The 11,958-nt window shown below is 40.6% G+C and overlaps 2 protein-coding genes across 11 annotated transcripts in view; one reads left to right on the top strand and one right to left on the bottom strand.

The window, feature by feature from the left end:
• LOC121329037 (sterile alpha motif domain-containing protein 11-like) overlaps positions 1-2,916 on the top strand; it is a 58,619-nt gene extending 55,703 nt beyond the window's left edge. For all 10 annotated transcript variants that reach the window (XM_041274288.1, XM_041274293.1, XM_041274284.1 and 7 more), the window contains exons 11-13: positions 772-896; positions 1,278-1,388; positions 2,504-2,916. In XM_041274288.1, coding sequence (XP_041130222.1) covers positions 772-896; positions 1,278-1,388; positions 2,504-2,743 — 476 coding nt within the window. In that variant the 3' untranslated portion in view covers positions 2,744-2,916. The remainder of the gene's footprint in view (positions 1-771; positions 897-1,277; positions 1,389-2,503) is intronic.
• LOC121329038 (nucleolar complex protein 2 homolog) overlaps positions 2,886-11,958 on the bottom strand; it is a 28,185-nt gene continuing 19,112 nt past the window's right edge. Inside the window, exons 16-19 of the mRNA XM_041274294.1 lie at positions 10,824-10,937; positions 10,248-10,383; positions 6,072-6,185; positions 2,886-5,414 (exon numbers count right to left, since the gene is read on the bottom strand). Of these exons, the coding sequence (XP_041130228.1) occupies positions 5,278-5,414; positions 6,072-6,185; positions 10,248-10,383; positions 10,824-10,937 (501 nt within the window). The 3' untranslated portion in view covers positions 2,886-5,277. The remainder of the gene's footprint in view (positions 5,415-6,071; positions 6,186-10,247; positions 10,384-10,823; positions 10,938-11,958) is intronic.

The following is an 11,958-nucleotide window of genomic DNA, read 5'->3' as shown; positions in this document are numbered from 1 at the left end:
GAAAGATACTACACTGAATCTCTCTCTCTTCAAAAGTCTTTGGACACACTTCTTAGAGAATAAAATATTTGGCACCCCATTATAATAAGGAAGTAACTAATTTTGAAAGCTGCAGCCAGATCACCTCGGAGACACACACTGACTTCAGCCTCCGCTGGGAGTCACAGGAGCCGAGTTTAATCCCACTCCCTCCGCTCACTGAGCCGTAGCGCTCCCTCTCCATTTAACCCTTCAGTGAAGCTTGAAGCTTCAAACAGGAGAGGAAGGCAGGCCTTAGCCAAGAACTGAATCTCTCAAAACAACATCTGTGCATTTTTTATTCATTTACCTGCCGTTTGCCCCTCAGCGTGTTTGCATTAACATTCAAGTGTCTTCAAGTGCAGTTTGTCATTTTGTGCACACTGTGATGAGGGGGCATGATTTTAAGAAACAGGAGCGCTCACAGAACGCCAACCAATTTCAAACGGCATAATAAAAATAAAAAAAAAATCTAAACATTTTGAAAAAGCAGCCTGGCCCCACATGCCTTTTCCTTGGCCTTTGAGCCGGAACAGCCCTTGCTCTGCAGCTGAGGAACATTATCCAGATGAAATCCATTACAAGGATTCTTCCAGAGCGAGACCTCCCGCAGGAAGAGGCTCGGGAGCTGACCCTTCCTGAACCCTCTAATAGAGGGGGTCATTAACGTGGCCGTGTGCTGGATAGAAAGCATTCAGCCTGGTGTCTATGCGGGCTCCTAATGATTTACACTTCCTCTCTCCCTTCGCTCAGGCGCCATGGGAGGTCTCTTTTTAGACGGAGAGGAGAGCTCCATTGTGGAGGACATCAGCAAATGGACAGTTGATGACGTCTGCAATTTTGTGAGCGGTTTGTCTGGCTGTGCGGAGTACACTCAGGTGAGTGAAGCACAGGCATGCTATTCCTATTAAAGGGATGGCAGTGCCCCCATACTGTTTTGAAAAATATTTAGGGAGAGATTTGGTAAGCCCATAGGAGGGAGGCCCATATGTCTACACAGCCAATACTACTATAGGGGATTGTACACAAACTGCATTAAACCTGCTTCAAAGTAGAATACATAAGCATACACTATGTAGTAAACAGACAAGGACTAGCATGTTAAATACAGGGTGGTTACACTGTTGCAGATGCTGGTATTAGACACAATTTAGCTGTTTTAATTTGGTAGGAAACCATTTTTGTGTGACCAACTGAGTGATTTAAATATGAACTATATATATAACGAATGACTGAGCAACCTCCGTTTTATTCTTCAGGTGTTCAGAGAACAAGCTATCGACGGAGAAACGTTGCCTCTCCTATCAGAAGAGCACTTGCTGAATAACATGGGGCTGAAACTTGGACCTGTACTAAAAATAAGGTCGCAGGTATGCATTTTAGAAAACACATCACGCTTTCAGTAATTTTACTAAATGAGATTTACAAATTCTCTCATAGCACGTGGATGCATACATAAAAAAGCAGCACTCTTCCCATCCGCATTATGAGTTTCATAATGAAATCGCCAGGGAGATGAAATGACCCTGAACATCTTTTCTTTATTACCAAGGGGAATCAGGGTAGAATCGGCTTATAAGATTCAGAACAGAAATGCAGAATACCCATCCTTATTAGAAAGGCTTCAGAGTGTTAAATCTCTGTGTTTCACACAGTAATACTTTGCCTTGGCTCTCAATCAGATGGAACCTTGTTAACATCGCCTTTGTTTTATTGCAAAAGTCCCATAGTGGAGGGGGTCTAACTTGGAAACACAACGTACAATTTCTTATCTAAAGAGCTAAAATGCTGTTTTGAAGCAGTGCTGTACATGCATGTGGTATGGCAGTCCTGCACATTTGTAAATCCATTTTGCATGTGGAGTAGTGTTTTCAAAATGTGGAGAAACATACACGGTGCTGTTAATCTCTTGTACACATCATAGTGGCACCAAAGAGTCATCGGACTCTTCCTGCGAGAGAGGATTTGGTTTCTGCGCTGTAGCCTACTCCCTGCACTAGGGCACACTGTATCAGGCACACTACTGAGAGTCAACATTTACCCTTCCCTTCCCCGCCATGCCATGGGAAGGGTTTTAGAAAGAACTGGCACTACAAAGCACATGTTGTATACAAGTCTTTTAGAGCTAGCCTGCACCGTGCTGTTCTCTTTACTGACTGGATGCAGGAGACACCATTTCCATTGTACAGCATGTTCTTTGTGTTGATTGCAGCTGCTGCGCACAATATAAAGTAGTGTTGCTCCAAGACAGCGTGAGTATTCAGTATAGCTGGTTACAGGGTCACTGTCTTACCACAGAAACGCCTTCATATCTAGTTGATGGCCCGGTGCACGAGTAAATAACCTACCACTGCAGGAGGGGTGCGTTTTTTGTTAAATACTTTCTGTACACCCACTTCTTATGAACAGTGACTGTCTGCAACACAGCTATGCTAAAGCCAATTCATCTGTGTGTCTCACACACTGCTGTTTCTGTATTCCGCAGGTCGCCAAGCGCATTGGCAGAGTGCTCTACATGACTAGCTTTCCCTTGGCATTCCCACTCCAACCATCTGCTCTACGCCCCCCAGAGCGGGAGCTGCCTCCCCCTGAGAACAGACCCTCCTCGACGGGTAGCGTGTCCTCTCCCTACAGCAGCCTACAAGCCAGTCGCATCTCGCCAAAGCAGGAAAATGGAAACTCTTCCTCGGCAGGAATCAGCGACACCACAAAACCACCATCTTAAATCAAGAGACGGCTTTTCAAACTCCGGCCAACAGCAGCAGAGCAGCACTCGGAAAAATTAAACACAAATCAAATCAGGTTTGTGTTTTGACCGAATTCCTTTCAAAATGACTTTCGTCATGACTTTTTTTTTTTTTTTTCCCTGAGGCAGCAGCACAGGTATAGAATCCAAAATTCAGTGGGGATGGGAATGAGGAAAACAAGCAGACAGGAAGTGCGTTCCAGAGAGAGAGAGCAGACAGCTGCTCTCCAACAGCTTGCCAAAAAACTCAAAACTGTTCTGTCGGGCAGACAGAAGCTAAAGGGATAACTTTGCTGACGGGAACTGCACTTGTGCCGAATATTCAGCATACAAAGAGAGCCTTGATTTATTAGATTTTTTTTTTTTCCCCCTCCTTGCCCACACACAACCCTCTGAAATGGAAAAGAACTCACTCGCAACATACTGGCAACTATGCATTCCAAGGATCTATACCAAAGATTGAAGGACATGATCCAAGTTTACACCATTGTGGTACAGACTTCCGTGGTTGTTGCTGACTATATGAACACTTTTGTTTCTGGACAATGCAGGGCAAATAAGGTGCCATGCTGTAACCTGGGACTGCTAGCAGGTACAAATATTCTTCAAAGACTGATCAGCAAATCAGCAGGTGTCCCTCGGACTCAATAGTCACCAACCATGGCTTTTTTACTTGCCTATACACAGGAAAGAAGAAAGTGCCTCATCACAGAGGTCATTGATACAACACAGCTATACTATGGATGACAACTTAAGATTTCTAGATTATAAAAGATAGATATCTTTACCTGGACACATTTACTATTGTGGGGAAATGAACAAAATAGCCTTCTTGTACAGCAGTGTCCAGAACAAATCCTAAACGTTACAAAGTGGTACTTTTTGTTATGTGTAGTTGCACGTTTTAATTTTTTTTTTGTTTAAGAAAATATGAATTGCTAGCTTTGGTCGGTACTAATTTCTATTGTAATAAAATCCCACCTCAAATGCCGCTCTTTATGGCAACTCAAAAAAATATATATTTAACTTTTTTTTTGTTTGTGTTGTAGGTTGGCACTATACAGTAAATATTCATTCCCTAAAGAGGATTCCAAAGATGAACCTTAAAAAATGTTTGTTTCACTCTAATCAGGAGATGTACGGCACAAGGCTCTTTATGCAAATCTTTGAATTTGACCTAAATGTGTAAAAAACAGTGGAAATGAAATGGTCTGTAAATTTACCCAGTTGTTTGGTCTGTTTTCGCTTTGTCATTCACTTTCAGTGAAATAAATCCCTTCAATAAACAAAGCCTTTGACTCCTTACAAAAGCCGTTCTGTGAACTTAAGCAACACGCACAGTAAATTATTACTAAGTGTATTATACAGGAGTCAGATTTAACAGTGCAGTATGTGAAACATGTTTAACTAAGTATATGCATGTGAAACCTATTTAAGATTCCACAGCCTTTTTTCAAATAAATGTTACTTGACATCGGCATGAAACAAACATATGGTTGCATGCTACAGTGGGTCCTAAACACTGCACAGTATATTACTGCAATTTCATATGCATACGGTACTACTTACTTCAAGGTCAGTAAACGCATTATAGAGCACCGACCTTCTGTATCCCAAGACTGCTAACACTGCATCAACATTCAGGGGATGAGATATGAAACTTCCAAGCAGCACAGTGTGTTTCTTTAGCAGAGCTGCGTGCGGCAGGGGTCAATCTCCTTCGTTATTAAATAAACAGTTACCCTCCGGAGGGAATGAGGGGAAGGAAAAAAAAAAAAAAAAATGGAACCATCTTTGGTCCTTTGCCACCTCTGCTCTACGGCTGGCTGCAGATCAAAGCTGTCATTGGCAGATGATTGCTGTAAGGAAGCCTACAGCTATTTTGACCCACTTCTTCCAGTGTCCTGAGGCAAGGACAGCCCTGATAGGGATCTATGTAGTGAAAGAATAAAAATTAAAATAAAAGCTACCAAAAAAACCCCCCAAAAAACACATGATTATTCTGGGTTCATTAGAAACATTCTCACAATTATAAAAATGTGTCATTTAGTGCAGTTAGGCCTTAGAAAATGCTGCTGCATCTGTATTTACTTTTCCCTCCAGGAAAAGCGAATTACATCCCCCACTCCTGAATTGACATGCATTACCTGCTGTGCTGGCTGGAACATTTTAGCGCTTTCTGTTGAAAACAAATACACTACTATTAAGGCAAACTGCAGTTTCATATCCGTACATTTTACAGTTGAAAAGTCAAGTCCCTTCTGTGAAGTACACAATCTTCACAGATTGAAATTAAAATGAAAACTAAAAGTCTTTTGAGCAAGATAGTAAAAGAATAAATCCATAGTTTACACACGTTTCGTTGAAGACAACCAAAATGCATTACAACGTTAGGCTGGTTAATTTCAGCTCTTGTCTGAAAAAGCTAGAAATAACGAATGTAGTTAGCACCCGCTTTTACACGGTGTGTAAAGTTCTTTTTTTTTTTTTTTTCTTGGTAAAGTAAAGCCTTGTTAATCCTCATCTGAAAACTCCAGGTCCTCCACGAGATCTTCATCTCCTTCTGTGAGCTCTTTCAGGTCCAGCTGGCTCAGTTTCTTTGGAGTTTTGTTCTTTGATTTTTTGGACTTCTTTCTTTTACCAGCATCATCTGTTGATTTACAAGTTTGTATATGTTATTAAATAAGCATTTTAGAAGAAAACATCTTGTTTTAAAAAGAACCCTTTTACAATCCCATGAAGTAGACAAACACAACATGCGATAAGACATTATCCAAAACGCGTTTCTTATGGCTGGGGTTTCACTGACCTGGTTAGCACTAATCTGGGTCTACCTTACCCAAGGTAACAACAGACAGTTCACATTTAGTGCTATCTGAAGATCTGTAAAACCTGCCATTATTGGTTTACCCTTATGAAGCAATGTATAACTAGCTCTTCATAGTTTCATAACAGCAAAGTAAAAAAAAAAAATGTGTTGTTTGTTCTGTACAGCCATACATTACTGAGAGTCTATTTGTGAGGGAGGGTCTCTGATGTCATGGAACCTTTAAAGAATAACTTGGCATGGCTATTAAATATTATAGTACTCTTAACTAATGGATTCTTCTTGTTGTTTAGAACCACTTTGTATGTTGGTTTCAGTTTCACTCTTCACATCCTGGTGATTTTTGTAAAACTCATGAGTTTAAAAGCACCCCTGTATCCTCAACAGAGCTCTAAGAAGCATCTGATCTGTGAGTATAGCTGGTACACCACAGTGTAAACACTATCTCGTCCCCCTGCACCACTCTGCCCCATAACACACCTGAATCTTCCACGATGGAGTTGTCCTCATCACTCTCTCCCTCCTCATCCTCATCGCTCATATCCGACAGATCCTTCAGGAAATCTTCATCCTCGGACACTCCCTCCTTCTTGCCTGTTGTAAATCAAACAAGGATAATCCACTACATTTGCTGCCTTTTATATTCCCTTTGGAGCACATTATGGAATAGATTCTAGAACTTGGAACACATATACTCAGAAAATGGAAAACAGATTTCTTCCCGAGAATTTCATACAATTATAATGCTATGCAGATCGATCTACTAGTCAAGATGCACAATAATTAGTTTGTTTCAAAGTTGTTTATATATTTAAAAAAATAAATAGAAAACACTTGTAAGCAGAAATGCTTTTATTCATTCAGGTTTTCAAAATGAACCAACGCTCAATCTCCCACACAACAAACAGCATGAAGCACACCTTTATTTATTCGACAGTGCAGGGCTCCCTTGTTAATTCTACGATCAGTCTTTTACAGTAAAAGTACAGTGCATGTAGACTTTAAATAACTACAAAAAAAAACTTAAGAAATCAAAGTTATTGTCCTGAAATCTCTTAATATAACAGGTCTAAATTATGAAGGAGTTTCTTTTTAGGGTAATCTAAAAATTCTAGAAGTACAGCCACTTTAACAGAAGTCTATGGTGTTTAGTTTTTGTCCTTTATCACAGACATGCCTAAACATGCAATTCCCCTCCCCTCAAATATCAGAAGAAAGTTAAACTGTGCATCTGACAGCGTTTTGATCTCGCAAAACATTTTGTCAGCATCCTGCGCTGCATGCTCTGTTGATTGGCTGGGATCCCAGAGGAGTTGCCTTTTGGTAAACATTACAGGAAAGAGGCTTTTCTAAGGTATGTGGAAGTAGCATCCTGTGTGTTGGCTCTCAGCAGCCCTACCGCTCATCCCAGTAAAGAGAATCGGACACTCATTATCAGCAGCATCTCACAGCCCGGAGAGCTCTCCTCTCCAGCACATTAGTGCAATGCTGCTGACAGGTTCCTGACATATCTAAGAGGAAAATGGAACAGCTGCAAGGGGGTTCATCTGGCAGGAGCATGTTCCGACTGGCTTAAAGGCAAAGGTGTTCTCATGGCTGATGTGTTCAATGAGAAACTACATTATCCACAGTGTGACTTGCCATCTATAACATGCCGTTTCCTTAAAATATTTCTGCCACTGCTTTATGAATAGTGTGGTTCAGTTAGAAGGTATGCAACATCTGTTCTAATGCGGTACTGTAGCATAATAATGAAATTACCCCAAAATAAATTACAAGAAATTTGATATCAGAGGCAAACCCCTGGTCTCCTTTGAGAATGCTAAACTGGATTTTACATTCAAATCTAAGATGTCTGTTCTAAAGGATAAGCACTCCATACAAATGAAACAATAATGGTTTACAAACTCCAATGTCCGATTTATGTTTTGATATTGAAACTTACAAAGTTCAGATCTGAACACAAACTAACATTTTGTCAGCTGAAACGCACACAAAATATCTCCTTAAATCTAGTTAGCCCAGGGCTACACTATCTCTTAATTACATACAATAAATAATACTCTTTATATTGCAAAACAAAAAACTAATCTTTCACTGGTCCGTAAACACCACCCTCGCGTTCTGGGATGATTGCTCCAGTTAAAAACCATTTCAATGTTATTGTCCTCAATTTGACTATAAGAATGTGAACTGCCAGCTTTGATATAGAATACAGTGCACATAGGTGAATACAATCTAATTAGCCCATTTCTGGTAAATCCTCATGGAGAAAACAGTAAAGCAATACAAAGACAATCCGTGCTGGGGGATAAAAAAAGTATGACCCTGAACTAAGATTAGAAAACTATTGGTATGTTTGAGGGGCATGCAGAACATTCTAGATATTTTGGCACACCCTTAATAAGACACATTAGAATTCTCTTTACTAATAATAATAATGATAAAAGCACATGTTAAATTGTTCTGGGCAAATCACGTCAATGAACACTAAGATTAAATAATTATGTGACCTATATCAACTGTCAGGAAACTCAGTTCCAGACAAATGTCAGTAATAAAAACGTAGGCAAGTTGTTCTGCTCGGCTGCTGTTTCATGATGAATGCGTTCCACTACACGCAGTACAAACGCTTCTTTCTTTACAGTCACCTCTCTTTCCTATTACCATTTCAGCTTTTGAAATACGTTTTATGTTGTTTCAAATCTAACACATTAAAAGGACATTCGCATTCGGTTTTCTAGGCCCTGGGTTCGTTTCGCAGCTCGCAGAGACCATAAGCCATTGCAGAGCAGTTTTTATTTAACTTATCAGGAGGGCTTTCAGACTATGCAGCAGAATCAGATGCTCTGGTCTTTCAATATTTCAAGCGCAGTGGTTTGGTATGTCGAAACAACATTTCAAAGCTCCCCCTCTTTCCACACAGCTGAATATCCCAACACTCCCTTTAGATGTGTCTCTACCAGAGAGTATCTTTTTCGCTTTCCCTCCCCTAACTTCGTACCACACAGAGTCCCTAATTATTAGCTGCCGCCCCACAAACCAGAGAGCCCAAAATCAGAAGTTCCGTAAGCTCTCATCAAGCGACGGCTACATGAAAGCCTTAATTGTTTTCAGAGCATCGCTGGAACATTTCCGAATGACAGTTTGCTGTTCTCAGTTAGACAGGGGTCTGGACAGCGGTTGAGAAGCAATGTCTGCCCAAACCCGCATGAAAACAGGACGGACGGGTTCACTGGTAAACAGAGTATGGAAAAACAACTCCAACTCCTTTCCTTGCCTGTCTGCTCGCTCGCTCGCTCGCTCTCTCTCTCTCCCTCCCTCCCTCCCTCCCTGCAGTATCTATGACAACTATTTGATCAGCCTACCACCTACTGGAGCTCAAGCGGCTGCCAAGACGGAGGGTGCTATGGATCACAGAGAGGGGGGAAGCAAATCCATTAAATTTCGTGCAGCAGGAGTGGAGCATGGGGCGCGTACATCTTTCCGAGCCAACTGTGTTGAATTACGAACCCCCACAGGAATCCAAGCCTACCAAAGAAAAGAGCTTCCTGTTAAAGCGAGGGCTGGAGCGAGTGTCTCTCAGGCTGCGCCTGAACGTTAGTGGGGACTTCAGAGAATGGTTACCAGATGCAAAAGAGGTGGGGGAGGCACAAACACTGGCCTGGGTCTGTGCCCTGTACATGACCTAGCAGAGCACAGACCTCCCGGAGCAGGGGTTAAAGACTGGAAAACCTCACTATGCCGACGTTCACAAATGACAGACGCACCAAACAGTAATTTTTTTTTTTTTTCTTTTAAAAATGTGATTTTAATGTGTTATTCAAAAAGAAAAGCTTTTTAATATATGCATTAAAATACTTTTCATGACACACACGAAAAAACCCTATAGTTTTAATTTGGCTGGACTTACAACAGCACAGTGCAGGTTGTTAGTGTGAACTGAATGTGAAGCAAAACCTAAGCAAACTGTACTGTTATCTACACAATATCCAAAAGCAGATAGGACTTGTATGCATTCTAGCAGGTTAACACTCTGTATTTGCACAAACCAAACATACAATTAATGGGTTAAATGTTCTCTACACATTTTATGCAAGTGCAAGCAGCTATCTTTTTAAAAAAGAGGAACCATCTCCTTCTCAAAAGTACAGGTTTTCCCCTGCATAATTACCTCTCCCAATAAAGTTTAGATTTGAATTGCATTAAATCTCATACTTTGAAGCTTTTGCTTGAGTTCTGGTAAATCTGCGGTATGAGTTACAGCCCCCTAGTGGCCATCCACAAGAAAACAACCTGTAACATGAATCTGAAGTTCCTGTAACTCTGATGGTCTCCTGTTTAAAGTCTATGGTCAACAGCAAAACAGTGTTTACAACACAGCAAGACTCCTAACACAACGAAGACTAAGTCTGGCCTTGACTTATGAGACAGACAGAGAACATGTGCATCAAATAGACCTGGAAGGAAACTCAATGTTTACTGCTTCCCTTGTGCAGGTATCCCCTGCATACAAATGCTGTCATTTCAAAGAACACGCTACAAAACTCTTCGAAACTAATTCTATGGATTTTGAACAAGGTATCGAGCATCTCAATAACTGCATAAATAAGTGGCTTTTACTTTTAAAAGTTTGGTTAGTTATTATTCTTTTACCTTTGTGTTTGACTCCCCCGCTTTCATCCTCAGAGTCACTGTCTGATTCAAAGAGCTCCTTAAATTCTTTTTTGTCTCCTTCTTTGCTTTCCTGCATCTTCTTGCGTTTGATCTCTGGTAATTCCAGATCTTCCATCTTAAAAAAACAAAAAGACGCCTGTTTATTCCCTCACTGACTCCAATCATATTTTCAAAGAAAAAAATACCCTGGCCCCACATTAATGCACACAAATAAAATTTGGATAATATCCCTTCAACAGTGTTTATATTCCATGCTGTTCTGTGATGTAGTTTTGCTGCAGTCACAAATCTACTAGGAAATGTGCAACAATCCTAAATGTTTTTTTTTTTTTTTTTTTTTTTTTTTTTTACACTGCACAAATGGGAATAGCACACAGTGCCACTGCTGGCCAAATGTTGTAACTGCTGCAGGGAAAGGAAAAATCATGTTCAAATTACCAGCACACCCCTAGTATTGTGAGATACAACAGAGGACACATTGATCTTCAAAAGTTCCTAAAAACAACCCCAAAACATTGTAATTAAGCCCAGACCCAGATCAAATCTGAAAAGTACCCGTTCTTTGCCAGAAATCTCCAGCTGAATCTCCTTCTCTCTAAGCTTCTTCCAGTGGCTGTAGTACTTGGTCAAGGGGGTACCTTCCTCTGTCGTAAGTTTCTCCCATGCTTCCTGGAGAACCAAGCAGAAGCACAATATTAAAGACAAGCGATTAAACTGAATACTGCAAACAGAGAAGCAGGCTACTGGCATTCCAAATACATGGGTGTGCAAACAGAGTAATGGTGTGGAACAGTCAGACCTCTTTTCTTGTCGAGATAGCATGGGCAGACCTTTAGCCACAGTGTTTAAACCGCAATAGACTTGATATTATTCAAAAGTATTTTCTTAATGTTGTACACGTGTTAATTGATACAGTTAAAACTGGTAACAGCACTCAGTCTGAGGGCTTCTTGTGACGGGTGTACTGAATTGCGTGAAAATGAAAAGTGTTTTAACGTGTTCATTCTTGAAGTTTAAACTTTTAAGAAATTAAAAAGGACACCTAGTAGCACCAAAAGCTTGCTCCTGTCTGTACAAGAAGACAGTATTATTCTAGTGTCTAATCTGTAGAGCCCTTGGTTGCAGTTGCTGCTTGCAAATGGAGCGGGAGACGAAACAAACATCACCAAAGACAATACATCAATTATGAGCCATAAAGGTTTCACCCGACAACACTAGAGATGATGATGCATCAGCTACGCATTTTAACATGAGATCAATGGTGCGGCATATCGGTCTGTGTTCTCTGCAAAACTAAATAAGAGTATCTTTACCCTCACTTAAAAAACGAGGCAGAAATTTACAAGACAGGTTGACGTTTCAAAGAAACCATTATTCTTTCCGACAACGAATATAATGCTGACGTGCAGGGCTTTGGGTGTGTGTTACTGCAGTAAAATCACTGGTGAAGTCATTGTTCATAAAACAACACTTATAATATTCCTGCCACAACACCGTCAAAGCCGTTATCTACAGACATCAACGCCACCTTCAAAATCCCTATCGACTGTACCAATTCTAACTAGCTCTGAACTGTCAGAATGGCCTAATTAAATGTTGAAATGCAGCCATCTCACATTTTGAAAACTTAAACCAACACTATGAAATGTCAATATGCAGCAAAAAGTAGCAATTGTGAAAGTGTACACTG

Source organism: Polyodon spathula, chromosome 16 (genome assembly GCF_017654505.1).
Source record: "Polyodon spathula isolate WHYD16114869_AA chromosome 16, ASM1765450v1, whole genome shotgun sequence".
Lineage (NCBI taxonomy): Eukaryota > Metazoa > Chordata > Actinopteri > Acipenseriformes > Polyodontidae > Polyodon > Polyodon spathula.
This window is presented reverse-complemented; position numbering and strand designations above follow the sequence as displayed.